The 19968-nt window shown below is 52.3% G+C and overlaps 1 protein-coding gene across 6 annotated transcripts in view; it reads left to right on the forward strand.

Annotated features, from left to right (window-relative positions):
* The window catches only part of LOC121858185 (myelin transcription factor 1-like), a 63661-nt gene that overhangs the window by 38915 nt on the left and 4778 nt on the right, over positions 1-19968 (forward strand). For 2 of the 6 annotated variants that reach the window (XM_042354396.1, XM_042354400.1), the window contains exons 8-12: positions 604-723; positions 2705-2953; positions 4284-4346; positions 4823-5097; positions 19233-19366. In XM_042354396.1, coding sequence (XP_042210330.1) covers positions 604-723; positions 2705-2953; positions 4284-4346; positions 4823-5097; positions 19233-19366 — 841 coding nt within the window. The remainder of the gene's footprint in view (positions 1-603; positions 724-2704; positions 2954-4283; positions 4347-4822; positions 5098-19232; positions 19367-19968) is intronic. The other 4 variants (XM_042354398.1, XM_042354397.1, XM_042354399.1 and 1 more) reach the window with 4 other exon arrangements.

The following is a 19968-nucleotide window of genomic DNA, read 5'->3' on the forward strand; positions in this document are numbered from 1 at the left end:
TATGCTATTGTTAATTCAGGTGTGTGATGGTTAGTTCAGGTGTGTGATTGTTAGTTCAGGTGTGTGATTGTTAGTTCAGGTGTGTGACTGTTATTTAAGGTATGCGATTGTTAATTCAGGTGTGTGATTGTTAGTTCAGGTGTGTGATGGTTAGTTCCGGTGTGTGATGAGTACTTGTGTGTGTGTCAGGATAGCGTTATGGTGGCGGCAAATCATTTAGGAATATTATTGAATGGGTCTTTTTTTTTAAGTTGCTAATTGAAATCATTATCGATCAGAATTATACCTTTAATTTTTTGCGGGTTACAGAGGTCAGATGTCAAGGTCACTGGGGGTTGCAAGGGTCAGAGGTCAAGGTCATTGGGGGTTGCAAGGGTCAGAGGTCAATATCACCGGGGTTGCAAGGGACAGAGGTCAATATCACTGGGGTTGCAAGGGACAGAGGTCAAGATCATTGAAGGGTTACAGAGTTCAAGGTCCCGGATGATGAAAGATTGACTGGTTGAGTGAGTTTTTTCTTGGTTTTCGTATTTCTCTGTTATTTCTAAGTTAGTTTTGCCTCGGTATTCGTGGCATTGACTATGGGTTTCTCCCCAGCAACAGCGTACGTCCTTACTCCCGTAGTAGCGGTAGCCGGAGGGACGGTAAGGAGCTCATTCAGTGTCCGACGCCAGGCTGTGACGGGATGGGCCACGTCACCGGCAACTACGCCACGCACCGCAGGTTAGTGTACCTCCCCGTAACGCGAAGGCACACACTCTGCTTGCTCGATCCTATGGGGTGTGCCTAAAGTGACACTTACGATCACTACCTCCTAGATTAACTGTTATTTTTAATATTCTTGTTATGGATGTGAGTAGGGGAGAGGTGTAGGAGATACGGCCGTGTGCACTCTATTCTTTCTTCTTTCTCTCTTCTTCTTCTTCTTCTTCTTCTTCTTCTTCTTCTCTCTCTTCTCTTCTTCTTCTTCTTCTCTCTTCTTCTTCTTCTTCTTCTTCTTCTTCTTCTTCTTCTTCTTCTTCTTCTTCTTCTTCTTCTTCTTCTTCTCTCTCTTCTCAATCCGTATGTGTGTGTGAGTCTGCACGTTGGTGTTCGTTTTAGCTGTGAGCGTGTGTGTGTGTGTGTGTGTGTCTTCACTGGTGTTTGTTTTTAGCTGTTTGTGTGTGTACTGGTGTTTGTTTTAGCTGTGTGTATGTAGTGGTGTTTGTTTTAGCTGTGTGTATGTAGTGGTGTTTGTTTTAGCTGTGAGTGTGTGTGTGTACTGGTGTTTGTTTTTAGCTGTATGTGTGTACTGGTGTTCGTTTTAGCTGTTTGTGTGTGTGTGTGTGTGTGTGTGTGTGTGTGTGTGTGTGTGTGTGTAGAAATTGGTGTTTTTAGTTGTGTGCATAAAAATTGGAAAAGTTGGTTTTTAGCTGTGTGTGAGAGAGAGAGAGAGAGAGAGAGAGTTTTAGCTGTGTGTGTGTGTGTGAAGTAATAAATGTTTTAGCACTATGTTTACACTCTCCCGTAACTTGGCCAAAAAGCATGGTGGTGAGAACGAGAAGTAAATTCAGTATCATTTTTTTGTGGGTATGAAGAGTGGACAGGCGGTCTCTGTAGCGAAGAGCGAGTCAACCCTTCTACCAGGTACCGTCTATTGATAAGGAATGATGATTGGTTATACCAACAATTATCAACAGGAATTTTATAAGAAACTCAACAAGAGAGAGACAAAGAGAGGCAAGAATTATCATACGTGTGCCTTTTCACATTGGTGACTTGGTATAAAGTTATAAAGGTAAATGTTCTTCAATTTGTTTATATATTTGAGTTCACATCAAATGCGTTCGTGTGTGGGTTAGCATCAAGACTCAATACAACTAAGCCGAGTAACAGAGAGTATGAATGACAGTACCAAGGTGTGGGTTCACATTTACCAAACTGTGTACACAAATCTCGACTCCATCGTCAGCTCACAGCTACTGACAGTGTATGCGTAGCGCCGTACGAGTTTACTCGTGGTCACAGAGCCAGTAGTAGTGCATGTTGTGTTGACTGACAGACATGAGAACGTGCCCACACTGACTGTGTCCCCTACACCTTCATGGACCTCAGTTTTAGTAGTGTATAACTTAGGTCTCTCTTTTTGGTATTTAATATTTGTAAGTTCAGTGAATGGACAGTGAGTTATTAAACTATTGAGTTGTTCAGTATTCTCTAATGGATGGCTTAACCACTCTAGGACACCTCTTTATTCTGTGGATCTGACCAGACATTAATATTCATCATGAGAAAGCGAAACAGTTAGTCAAATTTAAGTGTCATTAGAACTTGCTGGTAGCATATGTGGGTGTGAGGGTAGAATCCCTGGGTGCTATTGCATCATCATCTTGACAATGAATCCAAAATTAAATTAAAAGACAATGACATTGTCATTTGTTAAAGCAGCACCGTAGCAGCTTGGCTGGTTTTCTCAGGATGACATTAAAGTAACAGAGAGTGATGTGCCTTCTCCTTACGGGTGGCTGGGGACTTGTGAAAAATGTCTTTGTCTATCTTATGAAACCTAGATAACTGATATTTCGTAGTTGTGAGTGTTAGAGGTAGAGACAAAGATCAGCACCCTGTCATACAGTATTGGTGAGCTTCAACAACCCCTGTGCAGTCATACCAGCCCACTCGTGCTCTACCCAACCACCCATCGTATGTAACCTATTGCACACAGTCTTGGTCAAAAAAATCTTCACCTGGCCAAGTCTATCCTCGCCCCACCATCCAGCCTGTCCGGATGTCCCCGCGCGGATCGCTCGAGTATCCAGCACCAGACGCAAGAGCTGAAGTGTCCCACGCCCGGGTGTGATGGGTCGGGGCACGTGACTGGCAACTACTCCTCCCACCGCTCACTCTCCGGCTGCCCCAGAGCCAACAAACCCAAGCACAAACCTAAAGACACCCAGGATTCTGAACCACTCCGGTGAGTGCCACTTTTCTTACCTTCTTCACAACTCTTGTTAACGTTAACTCATACGAACTTAATCGTATTGTGGAACTCGGGTAGAGCTATTTTGACCTACTTATGGGGTTCATTTCTAAAAAATAATTATGGGGTATTTGAACACTTGTATTGGAAATTATAATACCGCAAGAACTTAATACTTCCAGTGCCAAAGTTTCACAATTACAAATTCTAGTTCGTAGTTTGTGTGTGTGTGTGTTGCTGTGTATGTACCCGCTTTTGTTGGTTGCCTTCTGAGGACCAGACCTCCCTCCAGCTGACACAGTGGTCTGGACCCATCCATGTATTAGTGACACTCCAGTCTTAGGCCCAGACGGAGAGCTTTGGACCTAAGACTCAATGGTGCTCTAACCTTGTACCCATGTGCTCGTTACACCTCAGCTTCAGAACCATATCTTTGTGTTGCTCGAAGCTTGGGCTTTGACCCACTGATGCTCTAAGTTTTGATCAATGTGTAAGGAATGACCTCAACTCACACCTTTGTCTTCATGATGCTCTTAACTTGGATCCACGTCTTAGTGGTTCTCTCACCCAGAATGCACATTTTAAGTTTTGTTGTTAGTTTGGACTCAAAAAAATGTTCTAAGCTTGGATCCATGTCTTGTTGACGCTTCAAAGTTTGGATTCGTGACATTGGTGCTCAATATGAATCCATATCCCAGCCATGTCGTAGACTTAGAGCCATACCTCATAAAACACTAAATTCACAGTCTAATCTAGCAAGTCTTTATGTGACAAAGATTCAGCCTGATTTTCTTTGTAATTCATTTTGATTGAACTTTTCAACTGACAACACCTGCATGAACAATCATAACAGTCGTCCCTGCCCCTAATACAAAACACAAATCGCTTGTTATATACTGAGGTGTAACTGTCGAGGGTGTTGGTAGTGAGCGACTGTGTGAGTAACTTAACCTAGTAACTGGTGGTAAGAAAGCCACCGCTAGTCCAGGCCACACCGTCAGCTGTTGGCGGGGTCCTTTCTTGTGCCCTTCACTGTGTTTAAAATGTTGGTGTATGGGAGGCCCAATGTAACTGAAGCCCAGTCATCCATGGATAGACCAGTTTACTCAGAAATCAGTAATATGATCTCAGTCTTGCCTTACTTTTCAAATATTAAAGATCAAAATGGTGCTGCGCCAGATTGTAGAGCCATAGATAATTAGTCATCAGTCTGCCAGGGAGCGAGTGGGGGTGACCCCGCCCTCCCTCCTGAAGCGCTGCTCTTGCCCCACTCACCTCACATGACCTCACATGACCTCACTGACCGCCATTGTGCTGCCCTTAGCTGTCCAGTCCCTGGATGTGATGGGTCGGGGCACTCCACGGGCAAGTTTCTCAGTCACAGGAGGTAAGAAGGCCTGAGCTTACGGGAGCCAGAACCAAACACCACTTGAGGCCTTCACTTCCACTCGTCTGCCACTAACATGACGCTAACGTCACCGGGAGGGAGTCTTGCCGTCATATATTAACAGCCGTCGTCACTCACTAAAACTTCATACATAAAACACAAGAGGATTGAAGGCATTAAGAGCCTCCCTATGTGCTTGCCTTAAAGAGTGAAGCCAGTCGTTGCTGGGTAATTGTAGAGTAATGGTGTCGCGTGTAAGTCATGAGCCAGACGGTGGTGGTGCCTCCAACTGACCTCAAGTGGAGTTAAGCCACTGGATCCCACTTACTAGTAACAACATGCTAGTGCCCCTTATCGGACATACTGCATGCTAAGCTGAGAAATAAGTAGCCAACAATTTGGTAATACTGAGAGTGTGTAGTAGTGGGTGCCGCTGGTCAGGTGGCAGACTAACTTGCCCTGGTGTGTGTCCCCAGTGCCTCGGGCTGTCCCATCGCCAACCGCAACAAGATGCGCTCCCTCGAGGGGGGCGGGGGGGCGGGGCTGGGCATGGGCATGGGCGTCTCCACTGGGTTAGCTGCCATGGGCGAACCGCGGCCTCCCCTCCTAGCGGCGTCCTACTCCACGGGCGGCCCTACTGGTCCTCCCGCGGCCGCCCACAGCCTCTTGGCCCGCCCACTCCTCCACCAACTGCAGCCCCCGCCAGCCAAGAAGCTCAGGATGGATGATTCAACCCTGGTCTTCAAGACAGGTGCGTCTCGCATGATGGTCCGCTTAACTCTACCCCTGACGCCCCGTAATGTTACGTCCACACCAACACCTCGATACTACCCACACCATCACCATACCCACACCTCGATACTACCCACACCATCACCATACCAACACCTCGATACTACCCACACCATCACCATACCCACACCAACACCTCGATTCTACCCACACCAACACCTCGATTTTACCCACACCAACACCTCGATACTACCCACACCATCACCATACCCAATCAACACCCTCGATGCCACTACCCACACCATCACCATACCCACACCAACACCTCGATACTACCCACCACTCCATACCAACACCTCGATACTCTACCCACACCGATCACCATACCCATCCAACATCTCGATACTACCCACACCATCACCATAACGCATACCACACTGATATTACCCACATCACCATACCAACACCTCGATACTACCCACACCAACACCATACTCCACAACTAACACCTCGATTCTACCCACACCAACAATTGATTCAATCACACCAACACCCTTGATACCACCCACACCATCACCATACCAACACCTCGCATCTACCCACACCATCACCATACCAACACCTCGATACTACCCCACACCATCACCATACCAACACCCGATACTGCCCACACCATCAATGCAATTAACGACCTCGATACTCACCCCACACCATCACCAGCTACCAACACCAACACCTCGACTCTACCCACACCAAACACCTCGATACTACTCCACACCATCACCACATACTCAACACCCTGTATCTACCCACACCATCACCATACCAACACCTCGATACTACCCACACCAACACCCTCGATACTACCCACACCATCGCCTCATACCAACACCTCGTATCTACCCACACCATCACCATACCAACACCTCGATACTGCCCACACCATCACCATACCAACACCTCGATACTACCCACACCGTCACCATATCCGCACCAACACCATACATCAACACCATACAACTAACACCATTACTTATTTCATCCCTTCAACACCATACCTTCACTAACACCATACTTACACCTGCACTCTACCTACATCAGAACCATACCACCACCACAAACATACCACCACCAACACCCATGCCACTACCACACCCATACCACCACCACACCCATACCACCATCACACCCATACCAACAACACACCCATACCACCATCACACCCACCGTCACCCATACCACCACCCACACCTACACCCATCCACCATCCACGCCAACACCACCATCACCCACCGCCATCCGCACCACACCCCATCACACCCACACCACCATCGCACCAACACCACTCCATCACCCACCACCATCCACCAACACCCTCCACACCCACCACCATCACCAACACCCTCATCACACACCACACCACCATCACACCAACACCCTCCATCACACCCACCACCATCACACCCACACCACCATCACACCCCACCACCATCACACCACGCCCTCCGTCCACACCACACCACCGTCCACACCCACACCACCATCACCCACACCACCATCACACCCACGCATACCCCACACACTCCATCACACCCACACCTCCATCCACACACCACCACACACCAACACCCTCCATCACATCCACACCACCATCACACCCACACCACCATCAACCCACCACCATCACACCAACACCCTCCATCACACCCACACCCCATCACACCCACACCACCATCACACCAACACCATCCATCACATCCACCACCACCATCACCACCCACACCACCATCCACACCCACCCACACACCCACCTCCATCACACCACAACACCATCACACCCACACCTCCATCACCCACACCTCATCACACCACCTCCATCACCCACCTCCATCACACCACACCTCCATCACCCACCACCATCACACCAACACCCCTCCATCATCCACACCACCATCCACACCCACACCACCATCACCCCACACCAACGCCCTCCATCACCCACATCATCACACCCACCACCATCACCCACACCCACCATCATCACACCATCACCCACACCACCATCACACCCACCACCATCACACCCACACCTCCATCACCCACACCACCATCACACCCACACCACCATCACACCCCACCCCACACCTCCCATCACACCCACCACCACCATCACACCCACACCTCCATCACCCACACCTCCATCACCCACCTCCATCACCCACCTCCATCACACCCGCACCACCATCACACCCACACCCTCCATCACACCCACACCACCATCACACCAACACCTCCATCACATCCACACCACCATCACACCACCATAATCCACACCTCCATCACCCACACCCATCACCCACACCATCACACCAACACCCTCCCGTCCTCCACACCACCATCACACCCACACCACCATCACACCCACCCCATCACCCACACCTCCATCACACCCACCACCACCATCACACCACACCCTCCATCACATCCACCACCATCACCACCCACCCTCCATCACCCACCATCACACACACCACCATCACACCCACACCACCATCACACCCACACCACCATCACACCAACACCCTCCATCACCCACACCACCACACCCACACCATCCATCACACACCACCATCACACACACACCACCATCACACCCACACCACCATCACACCAGCACCACTCCATCACCCACCACCATATCACCCACCACCATCACCCACACCACCATCACCACCCACTCCATCACACCACACCCCCATCACACCCACCACCACCATCACACCAACACCACCATCACGCCCATCCGTCACCCACCATCCACACCCACCCTCCATCACACCCACACCACCATCACCCACACCACCATCACACCCACACCACCGTCACACCAACACCCTCCACATCACACCCACACCACCATCACACCCACACCACCATCACCAACACCCTCCATCCACCCACACCCATCCACACCCACCACCATCACACCAACACCACCATCCACGCCAACACCCTCTATCACACCCACACCCCCCCACACCCATACCTCCACCACACCCATACCACCACCACACCCAACCACCACCACACCCATACCACCACCACACCCACACTCCTCCACCACACCTCCACCACACCCACACCACCCAGCCACCATCACACCCACATCACCACCCACACCACCACCACCCACACCACCATCACACCCACACCACCACCACACCCACACCACCATCGCACCCACCCACCATCACCCCCACCACTCCATCACCCACACCCACGCCCCATGCCACCACCACACCCACACCACCACACCCATACCGCCGCCACGCCCATACCACCACCACGCCCTGCCACCCCCCATCCACCACCACCGCACCCATCCACCGCCACATCCATCCACCACGCCCCGCATCACCACACCCATACCACCGCCACCCACACCGCCACCACGCCCATGCCGCCACCGCACCCATGCCACCGCCACGCATCACCACCCGCATCACCACACCCATGCCAACGCCACACCTGCCACCATGCCCACACCACCACCACGCCACCGCCACCACACCCACCACCAACGCACCCATGCCACCACCACACCCACACCACCATCACCCCACACCACCTCCAATACCACCACCACACCCACACCACCACCACCCACACCACCACCACACCCGTACCACCACCACACCACACCACCACCACCCACACGCACCCACACCACACCCATACCACCACCACACCCATGCCTACACCACACCCACACCACCCACACCACCATCACACCCATACCTACCACCACGCCTACATCACGCCACCCATACCACCACCGCACAAAACATCCACCACCACCACCCACACCACTATCACACCCATGCCCATCACCACCCCCATACCTCCACACCCACCACCTGCTATGCCACACCACCACCACCTCAGCACCCACCGCCACCACACCCCAACACCAAACAGGCACAATCACCACCGCAACCACATCACTGCATCACATCACCACACCCACCATCACCACCACACCCATCACCACCACCATCACCACCCACCCACCATCGCCCACACCCGTCACCACCAGCCTCATCCACATCACTCACCCTCACCATCCACCACCACACCCACACCATCACCACCACAACCACACCATCACAATGCCCACACTCACCACACACCCACGTCACCACACTCCCGCACCATCGCCACCACCACCCACGTCCCTAAACCCACACCATTGCCACCACACCCACACCATCACCACCACAACCACGCACCATCACCAATCACCCCACATCACCACGCCACGCCGCACTCCACCCACCATCACCCACTACACCCACGTCACTAAACCTGCCCATTACCAGCACACCCGCACCATCACCACCACAGCCACACCCACACCATCACCACCACAACCACATCACCACACACACACGCCCGTCACCACCCACTCCACCATCTCCACCACACCCACCACCAACACCACATCCACATCAACCACCACCCACACCATAACCACCACTCACATCACCACCACCACCACACCCATCACCACCACCACACCATTGCACCACCACACCCGCACCATCACCACCACACCCACACCATCACCACCACAACCACATCACCACACACGCCACATCACCACACTCGCCATCACCACCACACCCACCACGCCAACCACCATCCACGCAGCCAACCACCACACCCACACCATAACCACCACACTCATCACCACCACCACGCCCCACACCACCACCACACCATTGCCACCACACCCATCACTACGCATAAACCATCACCACCACCACACCCACACCATCACCACCCTCACCCACGTCACACCCAGACCACCACCACGCATCACCACCACACCATCGCCACCACACCCACATCATCACCACCACACCCACTTACTACACCCACGTCACTACACCCACGACTGCACCACCACGCCCACACCATCACCACCACACCATCACCACCACACCTCACATCATCACCGCACACCTGCATTACTGCTCCCACATCACCACACTCATGCTCCACCACTACCGTACCATCGTCTGCAATGCTAACACGTCTACACAACCTACCATGACTACACTACTACCATGACTACACTACTGCCATGACTACACACGCCGTGACTACACTACTGCCATGACTACATTATTACCATGACTACACTATTGCCGCGACTACAATGCTGCCATGACTACACTACTGCCATGACTACACTACTGCCATGTTCTACTACTACCATGACTACACTGCTGTGACGACTACACTACTGCCATGATACCTGGCTTACTCCATAACGCCCAGCACCATGTTCACACTGCATCCCACTGTTACTGTGACTACACTACTGGCTTGACTACTGACTACCATGACTACACTACTGCCATGACTACACTATTACCTTGACTACTATTACTGTGACTACTACTGCCATGACTACACTATTACTGATTACACTACTGCCATATTTACACTACTACATGACTACTGCCATGACTACATCATTATCACTCCCAGCACCCCGCGACACCATTACCATGCCCGAACCATCACCACCATGCCCATACCACCACCGCAATGCATCACCAACACCAACCACACAACACCAAACCCATACCAGCACCAGGCACACCAACACCAGGCACACGCCAACCAGACCGTCAAACCCATGCCAGCACCTGACCCACCCAATGACTGAACCAGTGCCAAACCCACACCAGCACCAAACAACGCAAGCCCATATCAGCACCAAACCCATACCAACACCAGGCCATGCAACACCAGACCCATACCAACACCAGACCCATACCAACACCAGGCCGATACCAACACCAGACTCATACCAACACCAGACCCATACCAACACCAGACCCATACCAACACCAAACCAAATCTGCACCCGCACCAACACCCGACACCATACCAGCATACAAACCCATGCCAACACCCAACCCCTTCACCAACACCAGACCACCGACCAAATCGCACCCACCAACACCAGACCCATACCGCAAACCCTGCACCCATGTCCCAACACCAAACCCATACCAACACCAGGCACCAACACCAGGCCCACACCAACACCAGACCCACACCAACACCAAACCACACGCAAACCCACACCAGCACCAGGCCCACACCAACACCAGACCCACACCAACACCAGACCCACACCAACACCAGACCCCCACCAACACCAGACCCATACCAACGCAGACCCACCAAACACCAGACCCATACCAACACCAGACCCACCAACACCAGACCCACACCAACACCAGACCCATACCCAGCCCAACCGAACCCATACCAACACCAGGCCCCCACACCAACACCAGGCCCATACACCAACACCAGACCCACACCAACACAGACCCCCCAGCGCAGGCCCTACCAACACCCAGGCCATACCGGCACGACCCATACCAACACCAGACACCGCAGCCCACACCAAACCCACACCAACACCAGACCCACACCGACCCAGGCACGACAACAAGCGAGCCCACACCAACCCAGGCCCACACCAACACCAGGCCACACCGACCCAGACCCACACAACACCAGCCCACACCAACACCAGCCCATACCAACACCAGGCCCCGCACGCAGCCCACACCAGCACAGGCCCACACCAACACCAGACCCACACCAACACCAGACCCACACCAACACCAGACCAACACCGACACAGACCCACACCGACAGAACCACACCGACACCAGACCCACACCGACACCAGACCCACACCGACACCAGACCCACACCAACACCGAGCCCACACCGACACCAGACCCACACCACCCGACCCACACCAACCAGACCCACACCAACACCAGGCCCACACCAACACCAGGCCCACACACCAACACCAGACCCACACACCAACACCAGGCCCACACCAACGCAGACCCACACCAACACCAGCCCACGCCAACACCAGACCCACACCAGCACCGACCCACACAACACCAGGCCCACCAACACCAGGCCCACACCAACACCAGGCCACACCAGCACCAGACCCACACCAACACCAGACCCACACACCGACACCAGGCCCACACCAACGCAGACCCACACCAGCACAGAACCCACGCAACACCAGGCCACACCCAGACACACCAACACCAGACCCACACCAACACCGAGCACCACACCAACACCAGGCCCACCGCGCAGACCACACCAGCACCAGACCCACACCAACGCAGACCCACACCAACACCAGACCAAATCTGCACCCATGCCAACACCCGACCCATACCAACACCCGACCCACACCAACACCAGACCCACACACCGACACCAGACCCACCAGCACCAGACCCACCAACACCAGGCCCACACACCAACACCAGACCCACACCAACACCAGGCCCACCAACGCCAGACCCCATCAACACCAGCCCACACCAACGCCCAGACCCACCAACGCCAGACCCACCAACGCCAGCCCACACCCCAGACCCACACAACACCAGACCCACACAACACCGACCCACACCAACACCAGGCCCACACCAGACACCAGACCCACACCAACACCGGCCACACACCAACACCAGACCCACACCAACACCAGGCCACGCAACACCAGGCCCACACCAACACCAGACCCACAGCAACACCAGACCCACAGCAACACCAGACCCACCAGCACCAGACCCACACCACCTTTATACTAACATTCTACTAAACTCATGCCAACCCGATGCCATGTAACCACCAGATCACTCACACACCTGCACCACCACCACACCTGCACCACCACCACACCTGCCACCACCACCACACCTGCACCACCCACCCACACCTACACCACCACCACACCTGCACCACCACCACACCTGCACCACCACCACACCTGCCACCACCACCACCTGCACCACCACCACCACACCTGCACCACCACCACCACACCTGCACCACCACCATCCACCACTACTACGCCCACACCACACCTGCACCACAACCACACCTGCACCACCACCACCACCTCATCACCACCACCACACCACCACCACACCACCACCACACCACCATCACGCCCACCCACACCTGCACCACAGTCACGCGCCGCCGCCACCATCCTGCGCCACCATGCCGCGCCAGCATCACCGCCACACCTGCACCAGCACCAACCACCATCGCATATTACATCACGCCCATCACCACAACACCTGCACCACCACCATGCCTTACGCCACCCATACACCACTCTACGCTTACGCACACCTGCACCACAACCACCACCACTACCCATACCACCCACCGCCAACCACACCACCATTACATCAACACCACCACCACTATGCCCCTTTCCACTACTGTGTTGGTAGTGGTATGAGCTCACACCACCACCTCACCACCATACCCACGAAACTACCACACCCATAACACTAACATACCTCCATCACCATTACAGCTCTTTGCCACCACACCACCCTACCACCACCCTACTGCACCACACCGCCTGCCACTACCTGCCACACCACCACCACACCACACCCACCACACCATCCTGCCACACCACACTGCCGCCCTGCAATCCCACACCACCCCACACCATTTCACCACACCCTTCCTACCAATCAACCACACCACCCACCACCACCCACCACACCACACTCCCTACTCCCCCTACCACACCACACTCCCACCTACCACAATCAGCACACCATCTCTCACCACACCACCTCTACCACACCCACGCCACCTGCCACCCTGCCACCTTCACCGCCTGCACCACCATGCCGCACCACCATGCCACCACCCCCCACCACACCACCCTGCCACCACACTCCCCCTCTTACACCACCTCCCCTACCACACCACTCCTACACACCGCACACCATCTCACCACCACACCTGCCACACCACCACCACTCTTGCCACCACCTCTGCACACCCATCACCCACCCACCACCCTGCCATCACCCCTTCCCACACACCACCCACCACCACCTGAGCCACCTGCCACCACACCACCCTATCTCACCACATCACCCACCACCACCTTCATCACATCCCCCTGCCATACAATCCCACACCACCTCTGCCACCCACCACACCACTGCATCACCCCTACCACACAATCTCAGCCACACCCTACCACACCGCCCCAGCACACCACCCACCACCCCACCAGCCCACCACCCTGCAATGCTGCTGCACCGCCCTTACTGCACCCCTGCCACACCAGTCCGCCACACCACCATTACCACACATTGCCACTACACCCCTACCCAGTTACTCTACTGCCTACACAGTCACACCACCCTACCACACAATCCCGCACATCCTCCCACAATGCCACCATGCCACCCCCTGCACACAATGCCACTACACCACCCCTACCCAATTCACCACACCACCCCGCACACACACCCTTCACCCACCCCTACCATCCCCCTTCACCACCTACCACCAACATCCCCACCACACCACCCCTTCACAACACCCCTACCACACGACCCATACCACAACACCACCCATCACCTACCACACCACTACCACCACCCTACCACCACCCTGCCACACCACCCCTACCAGCCACACCACCCTACCACCAACACCCCTACCAACACCCTACACAATCTTGCCACAACACCCCTACCACAACACCTACCACAACACCCCTACCACACCACCCCTACCCACCACCCATACCCCACCTCTACCTGACCCTTACCCGCCACTATCCACCACCACCCTTGTCCCCACAACACCACAACACCCCACAATGCCCCCCCACACCACATGCCACACTACCTCTGCCACACCACACCTACCACCACCACCCAACCCCACCACCTCACTCACCACCATACCCAATCACACCACCTACCACACCACAACACTCATACCACCATACCACCCCTACATAGTGCCACCCATTGCTAAGTTCCACCTACTACACAGTTCACCTCTCTACACCACACCAACCCACCACACAATCCCACATCACCCTACCACACCACCACTGCCCTCCCACACCACCCCTGCCACACAATCACCATACCACCCCTACCACTCCTACACCACCACCACTACTACCACTCCTACACCACCCACAATCACCACACATGAGACATTTCTCTACCATACAATTCCACCACATCACCCCACCACACCACCACTACCACACCTATCTACCACGCCGCACCACCCGCCCCACCACTGCCCTACCACCACCCCTACCACCACCCTGCCACACCACCACTGCACACCACCCCTACCACCACCCCTGCCACCTCCCCTGCCACACCACCCTGCCACCATCTCTGACCCATTACCCCAGGGACACCACCTCTCGCCACACATTCCACCACCCTCACTCAAACACATTACCCTTGACATACCAATTCTGGACCCCATCTTCTCCCCTCCCCCATCCAGAACCTACACCACCTCTGTCACACCACCCAGGACCTACCACAATTCCCAAACCACCCCAAACACACCATCCCCGTCACACCACTACTATCACACTACCGCCTCACCCACGACACTAAACGCCACTGCACCACCACTAGAACACACACACACACACACACACACTTACTGTTCATAAATATAAAACACGAAATCAGTGTGTTACGGTATGCATGTAAAGACTTATGTATTATTATGTATTTTACACCAGTATACATATATTATCGCTGGGTTAGAAGATACATATATGTATTCCACGAAAATTGTAAACACATTTTCCAACTGCAAACAATAATATGAATATACATGTATTATTATGATTAATATTATTCTCACCATTACTAGTAGTGCTTAATAGTGTGTGTAGTAATAGTAGTGTGTAGTTAAGAGTAAAAAAGTGTTCCCTGTGGTACTCAGTTGTTCCATAGATATATATGTTAATATAAGTACAAGTTGTTCCATCGTTTACCTATGGTAAAAAATCTTCTATCGAGTTAAATGCATTCTTCCAGTGATTACTAGTTTACAATCTTTCTACTGAACTGACTTATAACAAACCATGCAATTCTCATTAATACAAATTTTCTATCAACCACCCCATAATATTTCCTTTAATAATCATGGTACAATATGGTCCTAATTGATATTTATGGTACATTCCTTTTCCATAACTACTTCTAGACACAGTTCGTTTATTCTAACCTGTTGATGGCCAATTACTTAAGTTCAATCAAATAATAGATGTTTTTATGCTATTATTTTGTCTTTAAAAAGGTTTTATATAACTAACTATTTCCCCATCACTGATATTTAATGCTCTCAAGGGAAGAGTGTTCATATTATATACTGTACACATATCTCGCCAGGGCTACCAACTCTACGGTAGCCATCACTTGGGGTAGCGTCGCACGTAAATCTTGGCTTTATCGAAACAGTAATACTTAGACTTCAGTATATTTTTAGACAATTGTACAGAAAAGTATTTGTATTAGTGTTTAGAACAAAATATTAATACAGACGGTTAATCACAACACCATTCCATCTTTCACGCATATTCCAATTTTGATATAGACCATCGCGTTTGGCTTCGGGTAGGGCTATACAGTAAGGGGAATCCGTCCAATAGAATCATTAACACTGTATCGGCTTTAATATTAATAAACAAATGAGACTCGGTAACAATGCAAAATACTAATCAAGTAAAAGACTCTCAAATGATTAGTTACATTCTTTCTTGCATCTGCAGTATACTTGAAGATAAATTTACATTGGAATATTTGAGACTGTCCATGTAGAATCACCATTACGTAATTAGTTAAAACTTACTAAAACAATATCGCGTATTGGATTTCTTATCTATCTCCACTAACTGGTTTTAATGGCGCTTCCCTAACTCTCCTCGCTGGTGTTAGTACATGTAGAGTGTAGTGTAGTGTTGCTGAAGGTCTGAGGTGCTGAATATGGCAACTCTACGTAGAATGTAGGAGTATATTGGTGTTTTGTGAGGTGTGCTCTCTCTCTCCCCACACACACAACACATACATACATACATACATATTTCTTGCTATAGCTAGGCTTTTCGCTTTATTGTATTAAACCTTACTAGATATTTTTTCTCCTGTCTATCTCTCCTTTATCTTTCTCTTTTCTTTCTGTTTGTAATTTATCTTTTTGTCTTTTCTCATTATATCTTTATTTTTCTGTCTTCACCTTTTTCTATTCTCTTACAGTATTTTCCCTATCGCTTCATTTCCTCACTTACATTCGACTTTAATTTCCATTATTCTCTCTCCTATCTTCTGTCTTTCCTTCCTCTTCATTCTATATTATTCCTTCTTTTGTCTTATATGTTTCTGTCATTTTCCCCTCTGTTTATTACTTATTGTTTATTTACATTTGTGTTAAGTTATAAAGTTATTATATTCCAGCATTATTATTTGCAAGGTAAAATAACTTTTCATTTTTATTGGTTTTTAGCTGGGTAGGAGTCTAGTATGCCCCAGTTGCCCCACACCTGTCCAATATGTCCCAAACCTGTCCAGTATGTCCCACGTTTATCCATACCGTTCCCACACCTGTTTATTGCCCCTACATCTACTCCCATACATACAGAACTTTCTCATTACACCCACACACCTACCCCACACATGTCTGGCCAATGTCCCCCCTCCCCCTGCTCAGTGCCCCACACTTTCCCTCTGCTCAGTACCCCCACACACCTCCCCTGCTCAGTACCCCCACTCCTGCTCACCCCCACAGCTCAGTACCCCCCCCTCCCCCCTGCTCAGCCCCGCACCTCCACCCCCACACCTCCCCCTGCTCAGTGCCCCTCCCCCTGTCAGTGCTCCCACACACTTTCCCCTCAGCTCACCCCACACCTCCCCTGCTCAATGCCCCCACACACCCCCCTGCTCCCCTGCCCTGCTCAGTACCCCCACACACCTGCCCCCTGCTCCAGTACCCCCCCACACCTGCCACCTGCTCAGTGCCCAACCTGCCCCTACTCAGTGCACACACCTGCCCCTGCTCAGTGCCCACCCCCACACCTGCTGTCAGAACCCCACACCTGCCCCTGCTCAGTGCTCCGACAAACCTGCCCCTTGCTCAGTGCCCCCCACACCTGCCCTTTCTCAGTACCCCCACACACCGCCCCTGTCAGCCCCACACACCTGCCCCCCTGCTCAGTACTCCGACAAACCTGCCCCCTGCTCAGTACCCCCCACACACCTGCCCCTAATCAGTACCCTCCACACCTGTGCCCTGCGTGCTCGACAAACCTGCCCCCTTGGTACCCCACACACCTGCCCCCTAATCAGTGCCCCACACACTTGCCCCCTGCTCAGTACCCCCACACACCTGCCTCCCCTCAGTACTCCCACACACCTGCACTTTACTCAGTACCCTCACACACCTGCCTCCTCTCAGTGCCCCCACACACTGCCTCAGTACCCACACACTTGCCCCTCAGTACCCCCACACAACTGCCTCTGCTCAGTACCCCCATACACCTGCCCCCAGCTCAGTGCCACACACACACCTGCCCCCTACTCAGTGCCCCACACCTGCCCTGCTCATTACCCCCACACACCTGCCCCTGCTCAGTACCCCCACCTGATCCTGCTCAACCCCCACCACCTGCCCTCTCTCAGTACCCTCACACATCTGTCCCTACCCAGTACTCCCCACACCTGCTCTCACCCTCAGTACCCACACACCTGCCCCCTACTCACCCCACACACCTGCCCGCCTACTCAGTACCCCACACACCTGCCCGCCTGCTGCCACACCCCCCCACACACCTGCCCGCCTACTCAGTACCCCCACACACCTGCCCGCCTACTCAGTACCCCCACACACCAGCCCACTTACTCAGTATCCCTACACACCTGTCCCCTACTCAGTACCCACACACACACCTGCCCCGCATGTGTTTGACAGGTGTGTTCTCCCCCACAGACGGCGAGGACCACACTGGCTTGGCCTCGGAGATCTCGGAGTTGCAGAAAGAGAACGCCACACACCTGCCCGCCTACTCAGTACCCCCACACACCTGCCCGCCTACTCAGTACCCCCACACACCAGCCCACTTACTCAGTATCCCTACACACCTGTCCCCTACTCAGTACCCACACACACACCTGCCCCGCATGTGTTTGACAGGTGTGTTCTCCCCCACAGACGGCGAGGACCACACTGGCTTGGCCTCGGAGATCTCGGAGTTGCAGAAAGAGAACGCTTCCATGGAGGTGCACGTGAGCAAATTACGCCATGACGTCTCCTCTATGGAGGCTGCGCTCAAGGTCGAACAGAAGGTATGTGCTTGTTTATCTGGCTGGAGGAGGAGGAGAGAAGGGGAATTGTGGGAGGTATTCTCAAGAAGAAACTAGAGTAAGAGGTAGGGAAGGAATAGAGAAGGAGTAGGAGGAAAAGGGGGGAGGTAGAATGAGAAAGGCAGAAGGAAGAAGAGAATCGTATACTCGCCAGTGATGTGAAAATATTAAATTAATAAATACAATAACAGTAATAAATTGTAACAAAATGTCTCGTACACAAAATACATTAAAAAGACAGAAATATTACAGGTTCTAATGTGAGTTATATTGTACAGATATATAGATGTTACCTTTATAAATCTTCATTCGACTCTTAACTTTGCACAGGTGTATACTTGATAATATAAGAAAATAGTTTTGTAAATCATGTGTATCTTTACCTTAGGGTTATACAGTATTTTGTTTTAATAAGGTAAGCACAAGTTAGCTTAGGTTGCTTGGTTAGGTTAGGTTAGCACTGGTTAAGCTAGGCTAGCACTGGTTAGTATATGTGCTCCTACCCTCTCTACTGCACTTTCCATGATTGTCCAAATCCTGTACTTTGCATATCCCTTTTTCTATATGATCTAATGTGCCCCGTG

This window comes from Homarus americanus, unplaced genomic scaffold (assembly GCF_018991925.1).
Source record: "Homarus americanus isolate GMGI-L3 unplaced genomic scaffold, GMGI_Hamer_2.0 scaffold47693, whole genome shotgun sequence".
Lineage (NCBI taxonomy): Eukaryota > Metazoa > Arthropoda > Malacostraca > Decapoda > Nephropidae > Homarus > Homarus americanus.